Raw genomic sequence first — 22,853 nt, 5'->3', positions numbered from 1 at the left:
TACAGTAGATAGGCAACGTTGGCTTCAGGGCTTTTCAGTCATAGGGTAACGCTGCCAGCGTGCGGATCTGAAACAGCTCATATTGTATTCCAAACTTTGTACTTACCTTTAATATTCAAAATATAAATATATATATATTTTCTACCTTACAATTTATCCACGCGTTCCTTTGTATTCACATACATCCAATAATCTTAACATCAATAAATATAAAAATATTCTGCTATTACGTACTTTTTAAAGACCAGTCATTCTGACTTGTTTTGGTAGAAATAGCTTCGTGTTAACTATCGGTAGTTCTAGTGTTAAGCTTCTGTCTTTCTATAGACATGTTACCATATTTCGTTCTAGTTTCGTTTACAGCCAGGAGACTTCTAATTTTTTAGAATTTTAACAGTGTCTAACGATCAACCCATCATAAACTCGCGAAAACTCGAATACACGCGTCGAGGTTGTTCTCGTTCATTCGCTCGTGTCATTTTTCATCGAGAAATGAGCCTCTTTGTACTTCAAAACTCGCTGAAATTTCGCAGTAGGGGTTTTCGATTTTCGGCAGCGTTGGGAAATCGAGGTGGTCAATGGAAATTGATTCGCCTGGGAGATTCACTGAAAATGGGCTGGGAAAGATTTAGATCGAACGCTTGCAGGGATGCATGTGGCGATTTTAATCAAAGATTACATTTTTTCGACAGAGCGCTGCATTCTCTGTGCTGGTCTCTCTTATTCGCTCTGTCTATTCCCTTTACCGGGGTCATGAATATTAAAAAATAAAAAAATCCGGGCGAAATTGAATTTTTCCCGCCACCAACGCCTATGTCCTGATAACGCTGATACGCTTTCAGTGTTAAACATTTATCGGTCTGGTGTCGAATACGACCGCGATTTATTTTTAAGTACCATTCAAATGCCGTGTTTCATTGTGGTAAGCGCTGGTTTTATAGTCGACAGGCAGTATTTCTCCTGTTATGCCCGAAATTAACGCGGACGTATTTATAGAGCAACTAGGAAAATTGAGGAATTGTTTCAAGGATAAATGTTCGTTCGTATTATTCTCGAACAATGGAAACATGTTAATACACTGCTGTAGTAAGAATTTACTACATAATGTACTACATAAGAATGCTGTAGTAAGCTATTGAATTTATATTATACTTTATTTTACTATTTTTTTTAGTCGACCATTCGCGGAGAGACGCAATCGCAAGAAAGCACGTCAACGGGAGTCGTAAATTCCCGTTACGATTAGATAATCAACGCCACGAACTGATCGATCCCCTTATTTCTATTAGGATAATAAGGGTGATTCAATTGAGTTTTACACTGAATTAACATATTTATTTTACTTATTTATATTATAATTTATTATATATATATTGAAGTAATAATATGATAAGTCTACTTTTGTAGCATTAATTTTTCACGAGACAAAATATTTATATTGCACTGCAATTATATTCGATTTATTCTTCGCTGCTGTGTATTTATCATTACGTTTAACAGGGAATAAGAATGGTTTAAGGTTGGATTTAAAACAAAGAATATATAAATTATTAATCATTGAAAACATAAATTAACGGTATTATACATATTAACAATACAAACGAATGAATAAATCATAAGAAATTATAACGGACAAATTGCTTTCTGCGATATTAACGTCGAGCGTACATATAAATATGTCTGTATATTGTCGCGATTGTAGATCTTTCGTAGAGATCGTTGTGGATATAAACTTGGAATTGCCTGAACCTAATTTACCCTGTTTTGATTTCGTATGAAAGAGATTGCGATAATACCTACTTGAAGTTTGTAATTACGTAAAGAAAATTAAATCACATAAATGGGAAGAATCATCATATAAGCAATATTTTATAGAATCAAACAGAATTCTTAAGTAACAGAATTTCAGCTCCTCCGTTCTCCGCTTTAATATGTCCGTTATTACAACTTATCAAGTGACTCCATTTTGAATTTCTAAGACAAAATCTGAAATTTAACAGTCAGTAGCATTAGTACAAAAATGATCAATACTTATGGATCAAAGAGGAATCTTGCTTCATCATGAAAATATTTACAGTGTACTTCGTTACATTTTTCCTACATTGTCCGTTCGAAATAATTTTACAAATGAAAATGGGTATCGCGTTGAAAATCGAGAATGTATCTGGCGTTCGTACGTAATCGCTCGAAATTGGAGTCATTAATGCGCCTCATTGTTCCACCGTGAACAGAACGTGGCAGCAACTCTGTCACAGCCAGAAACGGGGCTGGTCGCGCGCAAAATTCGTCAACTCGTACCGCCATTAAGCGTACGATCGACTTTCATTCGCACCACTGGCCACGTAATTAGTAAACGACCATTATATTTGATTGCGTTACATTCGCGTGGGCCAGCCTGTCGAGAAATGAACGCTGAACACTCGGAACTTTTACTCGATTGTAATGAGGCATTGGATGAAAAATACCCTTCGAATCGCTAATACAGAATTAAACTACATTTTGTTGGTGAAAAACTTATAAAGTAACGCGAACGATCTTTAGAGGCTTGAAACCCATCGTCTCAAATGGCATACACCAATGTATATACCAATCAAATAGTATATTTTATATTATATATATATTGTATATTTTATATTTATTATAATCAATGCCTCTCGATACAATATGGTTTCCGGCTTACCACAGTGATATATTTTATATTGAAAATCAACGTTTGAATGGTTTCAAAAGCGGTGGAACATCAAAGGGAATTTTTAATTCGATTAAATAGAGTTTTATGACAATACCACTGTAACGAGCAATAAATTCGAAGCAACGCTAAAGAATAAATATCTTGCTAATACAATTTTTATACATTCTATATTTTTATATAACGCCTCTTTTGCAAAAATCCGTTGAATAATATCTCAAAGCAGATTTGTGTAAACGGAAAATGGCTCGGGTGAAGGCTTTACATGAATAAACGTAAATAATCGAGCGTTTACGCTGACGACGGATCCTGGAGCATTCATAAATTGCATGAAATCGGACATAAAAAAACGCGCATATATTTGCCGTCGTGTCTGTCAGTCAACGTTACAGACGAAAAATTCCGTAAATTTCTCATCGCGGTGGAACAAGGCAGTATAGAATCAACGCGTGACACGAACCATCTAAATATCCCAACGTTGACCAATGATTTTTATTCAAAGATTAAAAGCTAATCGTCACCTTTCAAATAAAGCAGCAAAAAAAGAAAAAAAAAAAAAAACAGAAAAAGACATAGCAAGGCATCTAAAAAATTTGAGTCACATTCAATACGTTGAAACGAAATCACTGTGGAAATTTAAAATATCATCGATTTACCGTGGCAATATTGTCATCATTAATCACCGAAAGGTTGGACAATTCGTGTCAATCTAATAGCACCTTTCACCGCTCGAACACTCCCATCGTAATCCGATATTAAACGATCAAATTCGTCAACGTCAAACCCTTCTAGTCTGTATTGCCTCGAAATTCGTACGATCAGTTAAAAGAGCAATGAATTACACAAAATTAATAAACGCGTAGAAAAATCCCCTTTGATTGATCCACCTTCGCGAAAAATTAAATTGCTGGTACATGCGAAGAGCTGACTCGTAGGTTTCCAGCTTTATCCAGTTGTTACGAGCGGGATAAAGGAATCGATTCACAGGATTGTCAGGACGTTGTCGGTAACATTAAGATAGAAACGGTGCCGAGGTATTTGCCAGGCAATCCAATAGAGACCCAATAACCGGGGAGATGTATCTTCCGCGTTCGATCGGCCTTCTCGTTTGCCCGTCAGGCCGAGATTCAGTCGCGAGTATTCTGTACCGCAAGCTGCGTCGACTTCGAACGAATACTCATGATGCTTTCCATGAATACGAAATCAGCCTTCTCGTAAACTTTCAGTCTGTTATTCGTCCTACTGTATCTAAACGCACGGCCGAATGTAGGTTGTGTGAAGTTACGAAGAAGACGAAGAGGAAGATGCAGAAGCGTGGAAATTGAGTTCGCCGCCTGCTCGTTGATCGAATTTTACAAGGAAAAAGGAAATACATTTGGAACGAGCGTACTTTTTTATCATATTGTTCGAACGACAATATCATTATGAAGGAGGGGAGAAAGGACGAGGGAGCGAATAGTGTTGACATTTGTCAAGAGTCGCGGAATGAAACAAATGGGAAAAAGATTGGAAGGTAGGTCTACAGGATTCATGGGAACACTTTCGCTTTTTGCTGGGGACTCGACGATAAATTGAAGGGGAATGGAAGAAGTCGATTTCATAGACGGGAGCAACGAAGCGTTTGAATTAATGGTCGATAATCGACGTTTCTGTTAAGGTCTTCGCAGTAACACCCCATTCCCGTAATTCATTTATAGGGTCTGTCGTCCTTTCACGTGCTGTCGTAAAATCGAGCCCTTTGCCAAGATGGTTGTAATCGATTTCTCAGATGTTCGAGACCGTTTCGTGTAAAGAGAGAAAATTGCGTGCATATATAATGCGAGTCCAAGAGATCATTAAGCTTTCCGTTCTGTTTTAAGTCCTCTGTACGTAAAAACTCGATTTTTCCATTATGTTACGACATCTTCGTTTTATGTCTACGAGCGGCATTTCATTTGAGAATTTAATAATACCATAAGATGTAGATTCGTTGTGGAAGTTTCTGGATCGAAGTTTTTCAACTTCCGCATCGGAAAGTTCTGAATCAAAATTGTATGATGGTAAGCTCGAACAAGGATTGTTGGAAAATAAGATTCTGCCTCTGAGTTTTCATATTTGTGGAGCACTTTCCTATCAGATTATACGTGCTAGGACTGCGGTAATAAAACATTCAGCCTCCGGTTTTCAACACGGACGCGATAACCGAATAAATCGATGCTATGAATAAAGGAAATTCGACGAAGGAAACAAAGAAAATTAATTCCATTCCGCACGAATATCTAAGTTATCTGATCCAAGGAGCTTCAATTCTTCAATATTTTTGGCTCACTGAGAGAATTTTAAGGAACCAGACAACGAACGCGAAGGAACAAGAATCGAACTTTCATGAGGATTAATAAACACTACCTACGAATGAATTTGCAATTTGATCTTGCGTAAGGGAACAGACTAGAAACATCGATCAGACAGACTCAAACTAATACCACGATTATCACAGGCTGTAGTCAGATATTATGCAGGATGCACCTGCAAACTACCACGACGAATGTATTGAATAATGCAACAGCGTACGGAATCTAAATTGACACGACTGCGGTTACGTGTAAAGATAAATGTCTCGAATGTACGAAGGTAACGGTGACGATAATGTTATTCAATTCGTAAACTGGCTTTCTCCGGAGAAGGCTGGTCTAGAATGCGACCAAATTTCGCCAAGTCCCTGCGGGGTTGCTTAGAGCTAACTTTTGCGTGTGATCTATAACGGCAGTGGAAATATCGTCAGAAACTTTATACTAAATCAACCACTTTTCTCGCTGGAGGAAATTTTAATATTATTGTTAATATGTTTAGCTCGGTTTAAGGTAGTCACAATTACTGTTGGGACGATAATTTTCTTATGGAAACTGTATAAATTTATTATGTTATATATATATGGTTAGAATTATTATAATTTAAAATGAACAAGTTATTATTGTTAATAATTCTAGGATTAACCGAGTCCCATACATTCTGTTCGATATATAATTTAGATCGAACGATCAAATACGAACGATCATGTTTTAGCGGCTATTTCCTGAACCGGTCAACATCAGCTTCGGATTTTCCCGACAACAAATGCGGTCGTTTACCAAAATCGTTGTTGAATTAATAGCGACGTAAAGTTTAAATAACGGGAAACAAGAATCCACATTATTTTGCCGAGCTTAACGGTGTATATGAGCGACCAAGTTACCGACAGATTTGGACTAAATCCATTTGAGGAGTAATTTTAGAAGGAAGTCAAGCCGAAAATTTCCACAGTCCGGCCATCCGTAGCCGATCACACTTTGAAACAATTGGCCACGATTACTCGACTTTTATTCCAATTACGCTAAGTCTGGATTAGGACTATGGTTTATTGGATCTGAGATAATGAGGCTTAGTTTGCGTGGTTACCGTGTAACGTAGTTTCTAGATAAGGGATTTGGAAAACGGAAACAAAGGGATGGACCGACAAAATCCAGAGGTTATTGCTTTCGGAACAACCTTATAGGATTTTCATAGACATCCGTTGTATCACATAATCGATAGTTTTCGACACCATAGTCATTTCATCGATTTTTTGAAAGAATGTCAATTTAGAGATATTTGTAAAATTTTTATTTCATTAGAGAGTTGCTTAATAAGATGACGGTATAATTACTTAATACAATTACATCACTAGTAATAATACAAATATTACCAACCAAAATGAGACATAAACAATATTTTATTACAGATTCTTACCCAAACGCTATTACGTAAATTTTGAAGGGGAAGAAACTGTTTATAGTTGAGTAATTGAGCTAAACAGTTGAATAAATAATAATTTTATATTTCGAATTGATTTTCGGGAAAAGTTATTGTACTTAGATTGTGAGTCGACGACATGATCGCGAAAATCCAAACAAAGTCACGTCTATATTGTAAATCCAGCATCCACGTAGCGCTTACCAGTCGGAAAGAGGGTAGAAATCGATGGAAGCATAATTCATAGGATCAGAGAATAAAGAAGGCGCTCTACTTTCCCAAATTGCGAACAATATTCGTCGTCCAACGGCTGGAAATTAATCGTCAGTCTGTTCCAATCGAAGAACGTCTCTCTTCAAGGAGCATACGCGATAATTGTAATTTATTGAGGGAGACGTATTAGTACGGCAAATTGAAAAAGCTACGGATTCGAAAATGCGGGCGGCATAACAGAAAGTGAACAATACCATCTCGTGAAACTATAACCCATCTTCGACGAGATGTGCAAGGGTCAACGTTCTTGGTTCGCGACTGGCAAGAATCCAATGTTATTCGATGTGTGCGATGTATTTCCAGGAAAATATTTATCGTTTCCTACCGACCTCTCAACAGGAAAAGATACCGATGAAGCGTCAAACTGTAACATGTCTCACGATATGTGTTTTCACTGTTTTTATAGTAGAGAGTTCGCGAAATACATACATTGCAATTTTCATTAATAATGGAGCTTGGGAAGATATTATAAAACTTAAAGATAATTATGCCCGTTTAGTGACCTTTCTCAATTTTGACAATTTGACTGCTTTTTGAAGTTTCATCTCGTCACTGAAGCAAAAAATTAGATGGGAGAGCTATAGGAGTTAATGTACTTTTTATTATTTTAAAGCACCTGAAAAAAAGTAGAATTTTTCTTATTTCGGAAATTGGCAAATGTACCCAGTTTTCTAACTTTATAGTTTATATATATAATATATTATATATATAAATATAATAATTAATATATAATAATTATTATATAATAATTATAAAATAATTATTATATATATACAATAAACAACGAATTATATATAAGTGCCGGCACATATCTAAACTGGATCCATACATGTAATCAATGAGCAACATAGTCAATGGAATTTTCATTAAGAGTGGAAATCATGTAATAGAGTTAGCAGGAATAATTGATGAATAGTTTTACCATCGCTGCGATTCCGCGGCGGCGTTCCTCTAATGCTTCTATCGATTCTTCGAACCGCAACAGTTAAACAGAAATTCAATTAGGCTCTTGTCAATAAATAACTAACTTCTATTCTAACTGCTTTTACGATCTTCAATATTCTACTCTTTTTTTCCCGTATAACATCAAAATTCAGTTTCACCGTTTAGCCGCAAAAGAGAATCAAATTAAAGTTCAATAAACGTATAATAACAACTAACTCGATGATCTTTCGTTTACTGAAAAATTCATTATACTTAGAAATCGAATCCACGAAGTAACCGCTGGACGGAGCAATTTAATTGCTTAGTTTAAAAAATTCAGAGGAGAAATTTCAGCCTGAGGGTCGTCAACTTTTCGCGCAAGCCAATCGTAGAGATGTTTAGCTGGGACAGAGCAATAGCTAGAAATCCGACGAGTTCAGGGGTAGTTGGCTGAAGCCCTCGAGGGTAATCGCATTACGGCTCTCGTGTATAGCTCTCATTACGTCCCCGCCGACGTTCCATCACCCCTTCCCTTTTGTCACGCTGGACGAGTCCGCTGAAACGAAGCTTCCTACGCGGAGTTGACAACTTTCTGACTTTGTACGCTCGCGTTGCTATTTCCTGTCGAGATATCAGAATAGTTTTTCGGTCTCTTTGAAGACCAGTCGTCGGCCAATTATGCGCGAAACTATCTATGCGATTCGGTTTTTTGAGAAAATGAACAAGACGAAGTCAAAGAGGATAAAGTATAACCCTATAAACGTCGTAACCGTGCTTCCTGAAACAATGCGGCTTTCCTCTTCAAATCGACCAAGAACTTTCCATCGCTTTCTGTTACGAAAGTGCTCTTTCACCTTTCTTCTCTCTACACGAGTTACTCTAATCGTACGCGTAGAAGGTACCGGGTTAGCATTAGTCGAGAAACTAGGTGACGGTCAGTGGTTGTACTATAGCTCTACTCATTGAACTTTGAAACACTAGAAGCTATGTTCTGCAAGCTTCTGCTTTAAAACTGAAAATCGACCACTGTGATTATGGTTGAGATAGTTCGCTGTGAGCGAGTTATGTCGATACATTGTCGCTTATACGGCACTATGAACAAAATATATTCCGTCTACATTCATCGATAGAATTATTTATCTCAGTCGATTATTTATCTCAAATTTTCTGCTGAGAAATTTCACATTCTAATAAAAGACATCCGAGACACTTCATCTATAGCATCGTACAAACAACATCGTGTTAGTGAGATGTCTCGTCTCGGAAAGAGTTAAGGCGCGTTTCTATCGCGTATCAGATCAATAGACCTGTAGATCAACTTGGACAATGATTATTGTTCGTGGAAATATACAAGACGCCCTTGAGCAATACTCGATCTTCGTTCCGGAACTGACTGGCATAATCATATTGGTTGGAGTCGGTAAATTTTTTGAAATTGTTTGAGAATCTATAGCCTATAGCTAGAATCTGTTGGGAACGAACTCGAACAGGGGTAGAACATCGAATTACTTCGAGAACCTTGAGAACTTCACAATCAACTCGGGTAATCTGGGAAACGAGAGGGAAAGGAGTCATCGAACTTTCAGGAGTTCGTTGTTGCTAATAGTACAGATATATAGTTTCGTGTAAATTTACAACTTATTAACTTTCGACAACTTCTTTCTGCTCTGTTTAAGTTAACGTGTTAAGGTTTAAGGGATACTCAATCTCGCGTAAAACGACTAAATTAACATTCGATAACTTTTCTTCGCTCTCAATGAGTTAATCCCTTATGCACCAAGTGAAATAATGTGTAAAAAGTTGCATATGTGCAACGTTGTTAAACAAAGGTAAATAAAGTAAGTTGTTTTGTCTAGGTACAAAATATGTATTAGAATAATAAATACACTATAGAAGTTAACTATAAATTAGAGAAACAAGAAGAAGTGGTAAAATTTAAAAAAAGAAATTTATCAAGCTGAAGTTAAAGTCGTGGTCAAAGAGAATCATCGTGGTACTATAAAACACCTGAATTTCTTCAAACTTCATAATATTGTACTACTTAAGTGGAAGAAATAGTAACGAAACTTGTAACTTTATTTCATAATTAAAATATGCAAACTTAATGAATTTTATTCATATTTTTAAATTTAATGGATCTTTAATCAATGGCTCGATATAGTTATGGAATCTTTTATCTTTAATATGGAAGATCGTGAAGAAGGTGTGACATGGTGTAGACGTGTAATTCTGTACGAATTTGTGATAATGCCATTATCTGACACGGGATTAACCAGTTATCGGTATTCACTGCCACGCGTTGGGGATACGTACATCGATCTAGCCAAGGTACATTCTGCATACAGGCTGTTCCGTTATTATCGTCGTTAACACGCTGATAAGCGGCGCAAGCGTTCAATGCTCCTCTCCTGAGAAGTTACCTAATAGCCTGGCGGATTGACTTTGGACAATGGCAATTGTTTCTCCAAGTACCCGAGGCTTGTTCAATTGTTCCATCCATGAATCTTCGTAGCAAATAGAAGAAGGACTATGAAATACAACTTCGTCTTAGAACAATGAGAAAAGAAGACAGGGTGGAAAAAGAAGATTAGAGCGTTAAATCGATCCTTAAACGATGAAACCATTATCGTATCTTAAAATTTTATGGACGATAGCAGTTGCTTGTTGCATAGCTTTTTCAAAATAATGAGGGAAAATGAAGACACGCTACCCGAGAACGTTATCGTATATTTTTATTGCAAATATATTTCATTTAAGAAGATTGCAAAAATTAAGTTTTCCAATTATTTGTATTTAAACTATTCTTGATTTACACTTCATGAATTTCCAGAGATAACTATAATTAATTTTTATGTGTCCAGGGTAAACTACCCTCTTAACGGAATCAATCGGAAAACGATCCACGAATCATGAAATTAAACGATAAAATTCGAGCGATAATCGTGCAAGAAATACAGGATTGAATAAAAAAACGAAGGATTTCCATACCGGTATTCAATGATCGTATTAAATATTAAAACTCAGCGATATATTTCGTGGATAAACGTCCACCTCGTATACGTATTTTAAACGATGCGAATAAGTTGCAGGATCTTTAATCTTCCCTATATTTGTGAGCACTTTTTTCTACTAGCATTTCTTTCGAGCCATCCCGGAAATCACGGTAGGAACGAGAAATGGATGGTAACGACCTCGTTTCAGAATAACGCTCGCAATTTTCCTTCTCCGGAAAACAATTAACGTTCTTTTTATACGATGTACTCTCTGTGATTAGAATGCGATACTGACGAACGCGTTAGCGAGCTTTGTACATTTGTCACGCCAATTCTACTACGTTTGTCGAAAGATGTGCGCCAGGAAATTCGGGCTGGTTCATAGGTGTCACAAGACACAGCCGCCGGGAGACAATGAGAGGGTCAGGTTGAATAACACGTCAAGCCAAAGTGAATTAGGGTCGTTGATAACCCTGGAAAACATATTTAGCTGTCCGCCAAGGCTTGCCGCTGTGGGGATATCTCAAAAGGTATTATTACGGCGGGTAAAAAAAGGGTTGAAACCTGGCTTCCCGTAAAACAGAATGGAACGTGATAAGCTTGAGTTTTCGTTGGATTCCACCATGATTCATATGACCGGCATGTAAATGGAAAAGTAGATTACAAATTCGCAGCTTTGCGACAATATATTTGACATGATACATGTTTTAATCTTGTTTACTTTCGTGTATAGTTCTTGTGACGATAAAATTTGGGTTAAATAGTTCAATGTGTATGAAATATTGACTACTTTTGAAAGACGCACATATGCAGTGAATAAATACAGCTTCAGAGTTTATTACTCGAATTCCTTGCAACATTACAATTTATTTCTACGCGAGTTGTTTGCGGCAGTCAGGTCAAAGTACCAGAGTTCAGCGGAACGAGCCGGTTGAAACGTGGAAATGAATTTAAACGCGGTACGTTTATCTAGACTCTTGGATTTCCACGAGAATCACGTGAACAATTCGCAACCAAGAAACAAGAAATTTCCTTCCACTCATAGGGTGTATAGTTAAGGGTTTAAGGATGTCTGAAACTATGACAAAGACGAAGGGTTGATCGTTATTGTGTTCCACTTTGTAGGAACAGATCTTTCGAGTGAGAAAGGAGGATTAAACGTCGCCTTTTATTAATTGGACAAAGTTGATTGGATAAAGTCTAATGGGGAAATCCAAAAAGGATTTGAAAGAAGAGATAAATGGTTGACTTGTTGCGGTTTCAAAGATACGCATAAGCAATGTTACGATGTCGCCAGCCGTATGTTTCCTGAATACAGAAATACATGTAGTGCTGGCGAAGAACGACATGTCGCGTGAGATCGATGTTCCTGCCACCGAATCATTTCCCTCGGCGTTCTGGGTTTTCATCTTTGGCTGGCTGCACATTTCTCCAACAAGTAATCCAGTTAAGTCGTTGCGGTTCTGTTAATTTTGTGGACACGAGGCGAGCATCCGTGTTGCTTAGAATTCCACTCGTGTTACGCGGAAACCGAAGCTTCCGGTTACCGTTACGAGTGTCTTATACGATACGTTTGGGGTAACAGCGTGTGCTTAGCTGGTTGGACGTGACGATGAAGTGAATTTCCTCTTTCAGTTCAACCTTACCAAGTTTCCAACAACGATGTAAGTTATTATTACTTTTCTGGCGGTGCATTTTTACTAGGAATAATAATTTTCGTTAAATTGTATGTTTCAAATTAATCAAAATGTTGAGACGAAAATTTAAGGATATGTTAAAGAAGTTTTTAATTGGATCCAAGTATATTACATTTTATATCATTTCTTATAGCTACAAGAATTTAACATGTACTATGAAAATGAAATGTAGAACCTGATGAAAAACGCTTCACTCGTATATCAGTAAAATATCAATGGAGGAAAATGGAAGATTATATAGAAAGCAAAGCATAAATGAAAATTTGTCTTTTATTGAAGAATCTGCCAGTAATATTATATTACAAATAGTAGAGAACTTATCTTCGCCTATCCTTTATAAGAGTTCTATTAACAGACATGAAGGGAAAGGAATGACGCGTCAAGAAGGGGACGAAGAAGCCATAACCCGTCAACCCGTCGCAATCTCCATCTCTATCACGACTTGCTAAACTAATGGCAATAATCCATCATCTCTATCGACGACTTGTAGATGACAGGAGGTCGATGATTTCTTCTGGATTCCCTGCTCCAATTTCAAAGTCAACTCGTGTAACTCGATACTAGCTAGGAAAAAAGTCGGTCCCTCACCTCGCAGAGGTTAATTCGTTCGACCTTTTAAACGAGAACTGTCAACTTTTATTCAACTTTACTTCCAAACACATTGCGGAAGTAAGAACTTTATAAAAAGTGGAGCTGATCGTCCCATTACAAGAGGCGACAGTGTTATATAAAGCTTCAAATGTTCAAAATATGTATAGTTGTCTCATACTCGAAACTTCACCAAGATAACTTTCCTAGAAATTCCGTATAAGCATCATGTACAGACCATCCATGAATACATATCTTTGCTCGAAGATTTACACATTCTGTTCATTCAAATGCAAAAAATCTTCGCCTCCGCTCGAGTTCGACCACGTCTGGAATATCCGGCGAGGCTTGTCTCTTTTATGGGCGACACGAACAATTTCAAAATTTTTCCGCAAGCTCGACCAAGGCGAGACGGTAACCCACTTACATGCAAAATCGTTCTTCCGCTCGGTTTATCTCGTCGTTTTCTACTTCCCAGGCGGTCCGATCTCTTTCCTGTCGTCTGCCAGCCTCCCAAGCCGTCTACTACGCGTCGTCCATCCCTATCCCTATTCTATTTCGACCGAGACGACGAGCGTCTATGAACGACGAGACGCAATCGACCAAGGAACCAACGTCGTGACGCTTTCTCACTTTCACGGAAAAGACTTGCGTGAAAGTTGAACGGTTCATTCTCCCGTGAAAACGCCGCTTAACAACTGATAGCTTCTTCGACACGATTGTTCAAGGACATTTTTGACCATTTAATCCGCGTTCCCATCCAGAACTAATTTTAATTGGATGCGTCGATTTAACCCTTACATTGACGAGCAAAATATTTACGCTTGTTTTTGAGAGTTATCACGCGTATTTTTCCTTTCATGCTTTTAAACTCGATGATATATTGTTCCTCTAAATCGATTGCTTCACGCAGTTTAGGAATACGAAAAGAAAATATGCGATGCCTTTTGGAAAATGTAAAGTAACCAACTTTTTTATCAAGAGATATTTACTTTCTTTTTACATTAGATTTCTTCGTTTAATACTAATAAACTTTCGTTCGTGAAACTTTTGTTAAATCTTGTAATCGTAAGTTATAAGAAGAAAAAGATTATACGTAGAATTATCAAATTGTAAATAAATTATAGGTGGTAATCTGTCAAAATGTATGGTGGATAAACATTGTCAAAACATAAGTCAGTGTAGTTTGAATATCCACAGGACGTCCGATCAAAAAGAGATCACCTTTCCAGCGGATAATTTACGAACGTTGATCGTCCGAGAGTTCCAGCAAATATTTACACGGGACACCGTGATGTTTGCAAACCCATCGGGCCAAGTTCGGGTTGCCTGATCCCCCGCGAGAAAGCTCGCCTCGTGGTCCGTGTAGAGAAGCTTGCGAGGCTACTATCGACCAGTCGAGAGAATAATCGTGCCGACCGGTCATTTGACGTTATTTATGGATGTGCAGAAGGGTGGAGGTAAACATCGTTTATTGTTCTCTGGGATAGAGATAATATTCAACGTGGAATCACAGAGGAAAAACAAAGATAATTTCCTTAAGAAGCGCCTTGGAAATTCTCGACAAGTAGATTTCAGTTCCAGTCAGTTTCCCTGAGAAGTTAATAGCTGAAATTAATCGATCGTACTCCCGTGTAGCGAAAGTCGCTTCGCCAAGTTCACGAGGGTTCTCGAAAAAGAGAACCACAAATAAATACGGGCCATTAGTCTACCGGATGAAGATAATATCGAACAGGGAAAAAGGTAACTGTGAGTGAAAAGGGAGATTGAAAGGATACACTTATGAGAGTCTGGAAAGTTCGTGACCACTCATCTGAGTTCCAGTCGAAGGTCCATTTACGAAGATCGAGCCGCAGAAGGAAAGATTTTATGTAGCGCAAAATTCGATAATATTATACAAAAATTTAATGCAAGAAAGAGAAACATTTAATCGGTTGAGAGCGTTATCGTTTCAGAAATAACGCTAAGAATTGAAACTAAAATTCATTCGAGTTTGTCAAATTGAAACCGTGGAAGCGTGATTCGATACTACAAGCCGAGTTAGTACTACGAAAACCAGTAGTACGAGACACGGAATATTGATGTTTCGAGAATATTTGATATTTATAAAAGATTACACCTCATCGATGTCCATATGACGCTTTACATTTATATTTCACCAAACACAGCTTTAAATCTCTAGGAAAGGCTATGCGGTTAAATTCTTGTGCACTAGACAGAATCTAGTCTATCGATCCTAACTACAGAAGCAGTCGATAATGCTGCCGCGGACCGAGAAATAATATATCAATCGTCCATAAATTATCCCGTGGAAATCCTGGTAGAGACGGTTGTGCGCTGATGTTTCGGGCGCCACGTAGTCGTAACTACCCTCCGTGTTGTCTTCTTCTTCCGGTTCCACCCAGTCTTGATTCCCAAAGCCCGTCTTTCTCTTTACTCCACTCCTTGCGTGCTTTCTTTCTTTTCCATTCTGCCACCCCATTATATTATCCTGGGCTCTACGTTGTTAGGGACACAAGGGGACAACGAAAGCCCATCAAGAGGATCTCAACGCGAGGCAGGAAGTCGACGGGAAAATGGAGAAGCTGCTGTTCCGGCATTTACATACCGTTCCAGCGTTGTCCTCTTTGCAATTCGTGTCGCTTTCTTGCGCCCTCTAATATTGCGGCCAACCCATACTACACTCTCAAATGCGGAAAGAAAGCCGAGAAACAGAGACGATTGTTTCACCTCGCGAATATATACGAGACTATGGCGTTCGTTCTCGAAATCGGCCATCGCTTTTTTGTTTAATGGTTCTTGCGGAATAGGGGAAACGTTTGGTCTCTGCTCTGTAAATTTTGATGTCGAATAATCGTCCGTGGTTCGTAGCATTTTAAGAGCAAGAAAGGTAGAAACTATAATAAATGGTACGAAATTTTGTGATGTGTGAACAAGTTAAATGAGAGAAAACAGTTGTAGGGAACATGATAAGATTTCGAAATAAGAATTCGTTGGATCGTGTATGGCGCAGGTGTTGTCTCTATCAATCTTTTCTCGACGACCCAAGCCACACTGTGGAAAAGTACACAAAAGCAGGGACAATAAAAGTCGTAGAACGTGGAAGATTTGGGAACGAGTAGCCGAACAAGTGGGAGTTAACCGCGTCTCCCCTTTGTTGCCGAACTTAGTCCATTTATTCACCCTCTTCGCTCGTCACTCGTCACAAGGCAGGATGAAAACAGCACAAGGAAGAATCTTGAGAGGGAAGACGGCGGATATCCAGGGTGATTCTCTCGGCGAGTGACAAATGTGATCTTTCGAAATGTCCTCACCTCGATCTCGTTGAATGTGCAAAGTAGAATCTCGTAGATGTGAAAAAACGGTTCGACGTCGAACGCTTGTTTTTCTTTCTTTTGTCGTCTCGACTACCGTGGTATTCCTTCCTGTACGAACCAACAGTCCTGTTCTGCGATTCTTTACGCTCGTAGCACGTTTCGAGAGAGGAAACCGTAAAAAGGGAAACATCGTAGCTCGTTTAACGCGGACAGAGACGAAGCGAGATTTTTATGTAACAAATGAGAACGAACGCGAGTCTGAAAAAGTGGAAACGGAACGAGGAAATATGAACGGGCAACGGGCCTTGTATACCGGTTTTTCATTGTATTTAATTATCGAGCAATGCTTTTGAGGAATATCCCCATCTGTAGAAAAGCAGGGCTTGACTCAAAAGATAAACAAGGCGGAGCAACTCGTTTAAAATACATAAGTCAATGGGATGAAAGACGTTAAGACGTTCTATTTAATTCTTCTCTCTGGCTATTACATTACCACGGCAAGATAAAAAGCCACCTTCGTGGAAGAGTCAGCTCCTTCCCCATCGAAAAAGGATACCGCATCGTTTGTAATAATAAGTAAACAGACCAGGGGAGGAAACACAAGGAAGTAAAATGTTTAACCATCCGCGTCTTCTTATTCTTTCAGCAAATCCTCCGTGAGTTTTTTAGCCTCTAAAGGCGAAATCTTTTCGAGGGTAAGGGAGAACAAAGAAAGAGACTGCTTGTTCACTATTCATTTGCAGTGAGTTTCGTCCAGAAGACAGAGACTCGGGGAGACTAAGAAAAGGGAATCGTCTGGTCTTACGCGTCGCTGTATTGCCAGCTACGTTGCTGCTCCGCTAAAACTTCTCTGAGCCCGGTAATGTCATTTCGAAGTAGTTGGAAGTTACCATACCGTGGCTGTTCTTCCTATCTAACGTCGCCAGAAAATGTTTAAACCTGAGGCTCATTTTTGGTAGTTAGCAGCACTTTCGCCATAAATCGTTTCGTTATAAATCATTTCGTCAAAAATCGCCAATGAGTCAACGACATCCGACGAGATGAAATATCATTAATTTTTTTCGAGTACGGAAAAAAATTCCCTTCCAGGAAAATTTCCGAGAAGGATTAATTGGATATTCAAATGCAAAGGAAATATGTAATATTCCTGGAATGCTAATGACCACTTTTTTTTATGAGAAAAGAGAGACGGATGTTAATTTTGCACGAGATGGTTAATTAAAGCGGAATGAAGTAGACATCGCTGGTACAGGCCGCGGAATAATGTTCATTATTAAATGATTTATGACGGTCCATTAACTGAGCCTCTCGTTGACCTATGAATTTCGACGTTGTTGCGGCAAATGTCAATCCTTTTAAATACTGTGTGTTTTAAGCGTACTTGTTGTTGTTCGATGTACTTGATCGAGCAAAATTGCTCGAGGAAGATTGCGCGACCAATTTGGCAATGCTACAAGCTAACATAGAATTGATACAATCGTTCGTAAAAACGAGTGTGCCTCCGTAAAAATTCACGAGTGATTTAAAAAAAAAATAAAATGTTTACATATCGATATAATCGCGTGAATCTAGCCAAAATAACGAAACTTTATTAAGATTCATCGAGCTTCACTGAGCTCCGCTGAAAGCTCCCATTCAATGAAAAGCATCGATCGTGTCTAATTAATTGACTTTAACCCCTTTCTTTGCGATACCTAAGTGCGCCCCCGTATAGGATCGTTTCTGATGCCTAAAGGGCCCCTGCGTACCAAACTTGGATGTCTCCAGGGGCATCCAGCAGTGGAAATTCAATTTCACTGGAAACGTGAGGCGAAACAAGATTTAGCGAGACGCACGATAGGTGACACGAGACACGGTGCATCATACTGTAAGACAAATATCGAACATTTCATGGCGTGTGACTTCCAGATCGATGATGTCTACTGAAATCTAAATGTTTCATCGGTATCATACGGAATCAGAATGTTTGATATTTCTTGAAAACGACACCCGAATTTCCGGAGAACGAGCCAGGAACGTAGAATTTTGTGCTGAATTACCACGATATAAGTCGAAGAAATATACGCTTGTTGACATCTAAAAATACCTAGCTACACGAAAATGGATTGTGCTGGAGTTTATCATGGATATATAGATGAAATATAGATCGAATTTACGAAGCGTTCAATTTTAAGAATACGACGTCCATTTTTACGAATTCCAATGCCCCTAATCTAGAATGTATGGTCTGTAATACTCTGTAAACTTCGACCAAGTTGGCGTTTCTATCTAAAAGCTCTTACTGGGATATACATAGACAGTTTTATTCGAACCACAGTAGCACATCAGCTATAGCATTATACAGCAGCAGCTGCAATATGCAGCAAATTTGATTCAAATTTGACCAACATAATCGCGATAGACGTATCCCATTACAGTGCTAATGAAATTTCAAAATGTTTTGTATAACAAGTATCCAATTCATAAAAGAATACTTTCGCGAACCATTGTATACGGCAGAAATATAGTAACTGGGAACTATCCGAGCTACATTTCGCTCGAACAACGTGGTCACGTACATATTACTAAGTGGAACGAAGGAGCTGTCCCGGTTGCAACTTCGTCGGATTGCATTAAGAAGTTCAATTTATCGAGTTACATCCTCAACTTTAAGATCGCTGGAATACTAACGACTCGGCAAGTCGCATTTTATTTCTCGCCTTCTCGTTTTGCGTTAACGAGCTGCTCGGCCCTTTCCTCCGTCCATCGAACTTCGATCGTTTGAAAATGCGTTCGATAACGAACTTCGACGAAATTCTGAATATTTAAGCATGACGTAAATTATGAAAGAAACGAAGCGTGCATGAACACGGGTAATTTTTCGCGAACAGAGTTAGTTGTCAAGAGGGAAAAGGAAGTCAGTAAAGTTTGCGGGCAAAAGGACGTCACTCGAAGAAACGAGACCGTCACAACCTTTCGCTAATTCTTCGCTTAAAATGTAAGACCTTTCCACTCCACTTTGTTGCCCTGTACTTTTCTGGGAATTACAGATGGCGTTCTTGCTTATTTTGCTCCTGTCGACATGTTCCTTGATTGCTCTGTTGCATAACATAGCTTTTTGCTTGACCACGTTTCGTTAGTTAATTTTATATCACAGAGTTTCATAAGCAGAGAACCTCTTTCTGAGGCTTTTAATATCGCTAAACACCTTTTAAAAAATTCTGCATTTAAAGCAATAATAAGCAACGTGGACGCGATTCTTAATTACTACAGTGGCAAATTCTAACAAGAAATTTCCATTATAAATTTAGTATCTATATAAAATAAGTAATCATTAAATATTATATTCTCGCTTCTTTTATTATTATACTCTTCCAACTTTTAATTTCTACTCTTAATTCCACATTCAAGTTGGTACCGTACATAAAGGTACGTGTCATACGCAATAAACGTATTAAGAAAAAGCATTGACGTAAAATTGAAATCAGAAATGACGGTACGTTCATATTTACCTCAAATTTCAGAAATTTTCCAAAGAAATAGAAAATAGAAAATAGAAGAGCACAACTGAATTAAAAATAATATAAAGAACCGAACGGAATTATGAATTAAATTTATTTCCTCTGACTTTTGAAACAACGATGGTATTAGCACTAATTCAAAGTTCGCGATTATCCTGTCGAAATTGTTAATTCAAACGAATAAAAAATCATAAATTAAATTGACTCACCAATCTTGACGACTGAGGGTAGCGCTGTGACGTTGAACAGCAGCTGAAGCACGAAGACGGTGGCTACCAGGCAGCCTAAATTCATAGCTCATCTCGAATGCTCACCGTTGCGGCCTCTCTTGTTGGCCCTTTACACGCACACCACCTCACCAATCACGTCCGAGAGCTGGCACACACGACGCTCCTGTGCATTTACCTGAAAGCAAGTTAACAAAGCTCGGATGAGCTTGCAGGTTCTCTGGTGCATTTCGCTGCTGCGACCACAACGCGACAATCGCCGGAGAAAACGCTTCGTACTGCGTGCACCGTACACCCAGCGATGACGCTAATGTATAAACTTCGCGTAATAATAATACGAGTTCCCTTAAACTCGCTTTTCAGCGAATAGTCCGTACTAAATCTTTCTTTGCTCCATACCCTGTTGTTCTTTAAATTTATTAATCTATTTTTTCTTGGATTTTAAATATATATTTTTATCGAAGGATTTTTTTTAGAGGAATTTGCATGAAAGTTAGGAATTTCATTTTTAGAACCATTCTGGATATTTAATTAAGGATATTTTAATAATATTCCGCGTATTTTAGGAAAAAAGAAGTTCTCGGCTTTTCATAATTCCCTCTTTAGTCTCTCATTAGTGCAGCTAATTTTCTCCTAACTTTTTCCACGAAACGATATTCATTTCAAACAAACACGCTTTTTTCTACTAAATTGAAAATATTTCAAAGAAATTTAACATACAACAATATTATAAGAAAAGTGATATTTTTCGAGCACATTTAAGCTCTTCTGGGTACAGTACAATGTTAGCAACTCTCTATGGAATATCTCCAAGATTTAAGATTCCAGATCTTTCGTTAAATTATTCACGCGTTTATGAAACAAGGGTAATTGCCAATCCTACGATCGTAAATAATCACTACGACACAAAATTGGCGGAATAAGCATCGGCTCAATATGGCAGTCATATCGCTTTATGCTTTATTACAAGTCGGCTTGGTAATTACCGTAAATTAATGTGAGCAGATGTGCGAGCACGGTGGAACAGAATTACTGATTGTCGAATTATTCGAGCTCAACCATTTATTCGATATTCCGGATAGATCGTAGCAAATTACATGGACCAGGAAAATCTTTGTCGACATAATAAGAACCGTTTTCATTCAGTTTTTAATCCTGTCCAATTAACGTTTTAAAATACGTTTTTCATCTCCTCCATATAAATAGCTCATTCACGTTTATTCCTCCAAGCAGTTGCAATTATATTTAATAAAGATGTTTAAAGTACTTAGTTCAAAGTACGAATTTATTCAGTAAAATATGTACGCGTTTCATTGACCCAACAGGATCATTAAATTCAGGGTTGAGATAGCGCTTCAAAATTTTTTACTTTTCCACGTACTAAACCCGAACTCGTACACTTTTTCGTCCGGGAGCTGATATTTCTTGGCCAATTGAAAACTTCGTATTACAAGTTATACATTAGAAAGTTCACATTGATACCACAGCGATTGAAAACGTGCCAAATTTCTTTCAACGGTACAGCTATATTTACGTAAATGTAGAATGAAAGAAGAGACTGCCCCGGCATAAAATACCGGAATATTTTCACTTTGCTCTGAATACGCTACAGTGACCTGTATTGCGTGCCTCAAACCAGGCGCAATGTTTCTCATTGATCGTAGAACGAGAAGCCGCGCGGCGATTCTACGAGCATTGTCGCAGAATTTACATTTTGCACACGACACCCAGAGCACCCTCCAGGTCGGAATTTATTGTTGCAAACATTCTCGTTCGCGCTTACGTGTATTCCTGGCTTCGAGCGTAACGCCAGCCTTGTAAAATTGAAATTTATTCACCGAATTTCAGCATTTTCGAAATCATTTGCAGCGGGGCACCACCCCACGCCTGGCACAAATGAAACGCATGAGAATTGGTTAACGCGATATTTGAACTGGTTCGATGGTGATTAGTAGCTCTTTTTTCAATCGTTTCTATTTGCGCGTTTTTGTATTATCCGTTGATTGATTTTATTCTTTTAGCATTTTTGTCGTTACTGAAATTTAAATTTCCTCCAAAAATTATTATGTTATTGGAAATATTTTTGCGCCGACTTGTTTCATTACTTTTATCAACCCAAAAATATTACTGAACATGAACAAATTTCTTTTGTTGTATTATCAAAGATATCGCTATTATACAAGAAAAGTCAGTAACAATAATTTACGATTTCTAATTTGGGATTATTAAAGCCTTGCTAATAATATTAATTAAATTAGGAAAGAGCACCTAGTTCATTATCAACGCATCTTCTATGAAACTTGGCGAAACAAGACAACAACGTGTAATCGATAAAAGCAAAATGCAACAGTTGGCGATACACACCGAGCGCATCAATATCACCACGAATGTTAATGGACAAACGATATTTCGATATAAGTTTATCGACATTTTTCTACAATTTCAATGTCACTTATCTAGCCGTAAAAAAGAAATGGACGATCGCTCTCTATTTTCGCGGCAACTCGATAAATGGTTAGTCCGTTGGCTACCGTGCGACTCGTAGATAGCAGGGTCGAAGAATTTGTCTTAGGGATTTCGTCCAATTTATATCACTATGTCTCGGCCATTGGCCACCGTGTAAACTTGACCTCGTGTTAGTCACAAATCCTCCTACGACAATCACCAAGTACTTGTTACCTATTAGGAAGTAACAATTTCTTCTCTGAATAGATATAAGCCGTATCAAACGTACAGTGGCGCACGTCATTAAAAACGATATCCTTTCCTTATATTTTTTCTCTATCATTTGATTTTCCAAATCTCAAGCGCATAAATTGCGAATTCCAGATTCCAGCTACACGGCGGTTCAATCGATGCGGAAGTACCTCATTAAACGTTATTCGGTGTCTCGGAAAT

General features: G+C 38.1%; 1 protein-coding gene across 8 annotated transcripts in view; it reads right to left on the bottom strand.

Annotated features, from left to right (window-relative positions):
- Window positions 1-22,853, bottom strand: part of LOC139990319 (glutamate receptor ionotropic, kainate 2) — a 119,892-nt gene that overhangs the window by 93,090 nt on the left and 3,949 nt on the right. For all 8 annotated transcript variants that reach the window (XM_072009472.1, XM_072009474.1, XM_072009473.1 and 5 more), the window contains exon 2: window positions 19,938-20,133. In XM_072009472.1, coding sequence (XP_071865573.1) covers window positions 19,938-20,022 — 85 coding nt within the window. In that variant the 5' untranslated portion in view covers window positions 20,023-20,133. The remainder of the gene's footprint in view (window positions 1-19,937; window positions 20,134-22,853) is intronic.

Source organism: Bombus fervidus, chromosome 8 (assembly GCF_041682495.2).
Source record: "Bombus fervidus isolate BK054 chromosome 8, iyBomFerv1, whole genome shotgun sequence".
NCBI lineage: Eukaryota > Metazoa > Arthropoda > Insecta > Hymenoptera > Apidae > Bombus > Bombus fervidus.
This window is presented reverse-complemented; position numbering and strand designations above follow the sequence as displayed.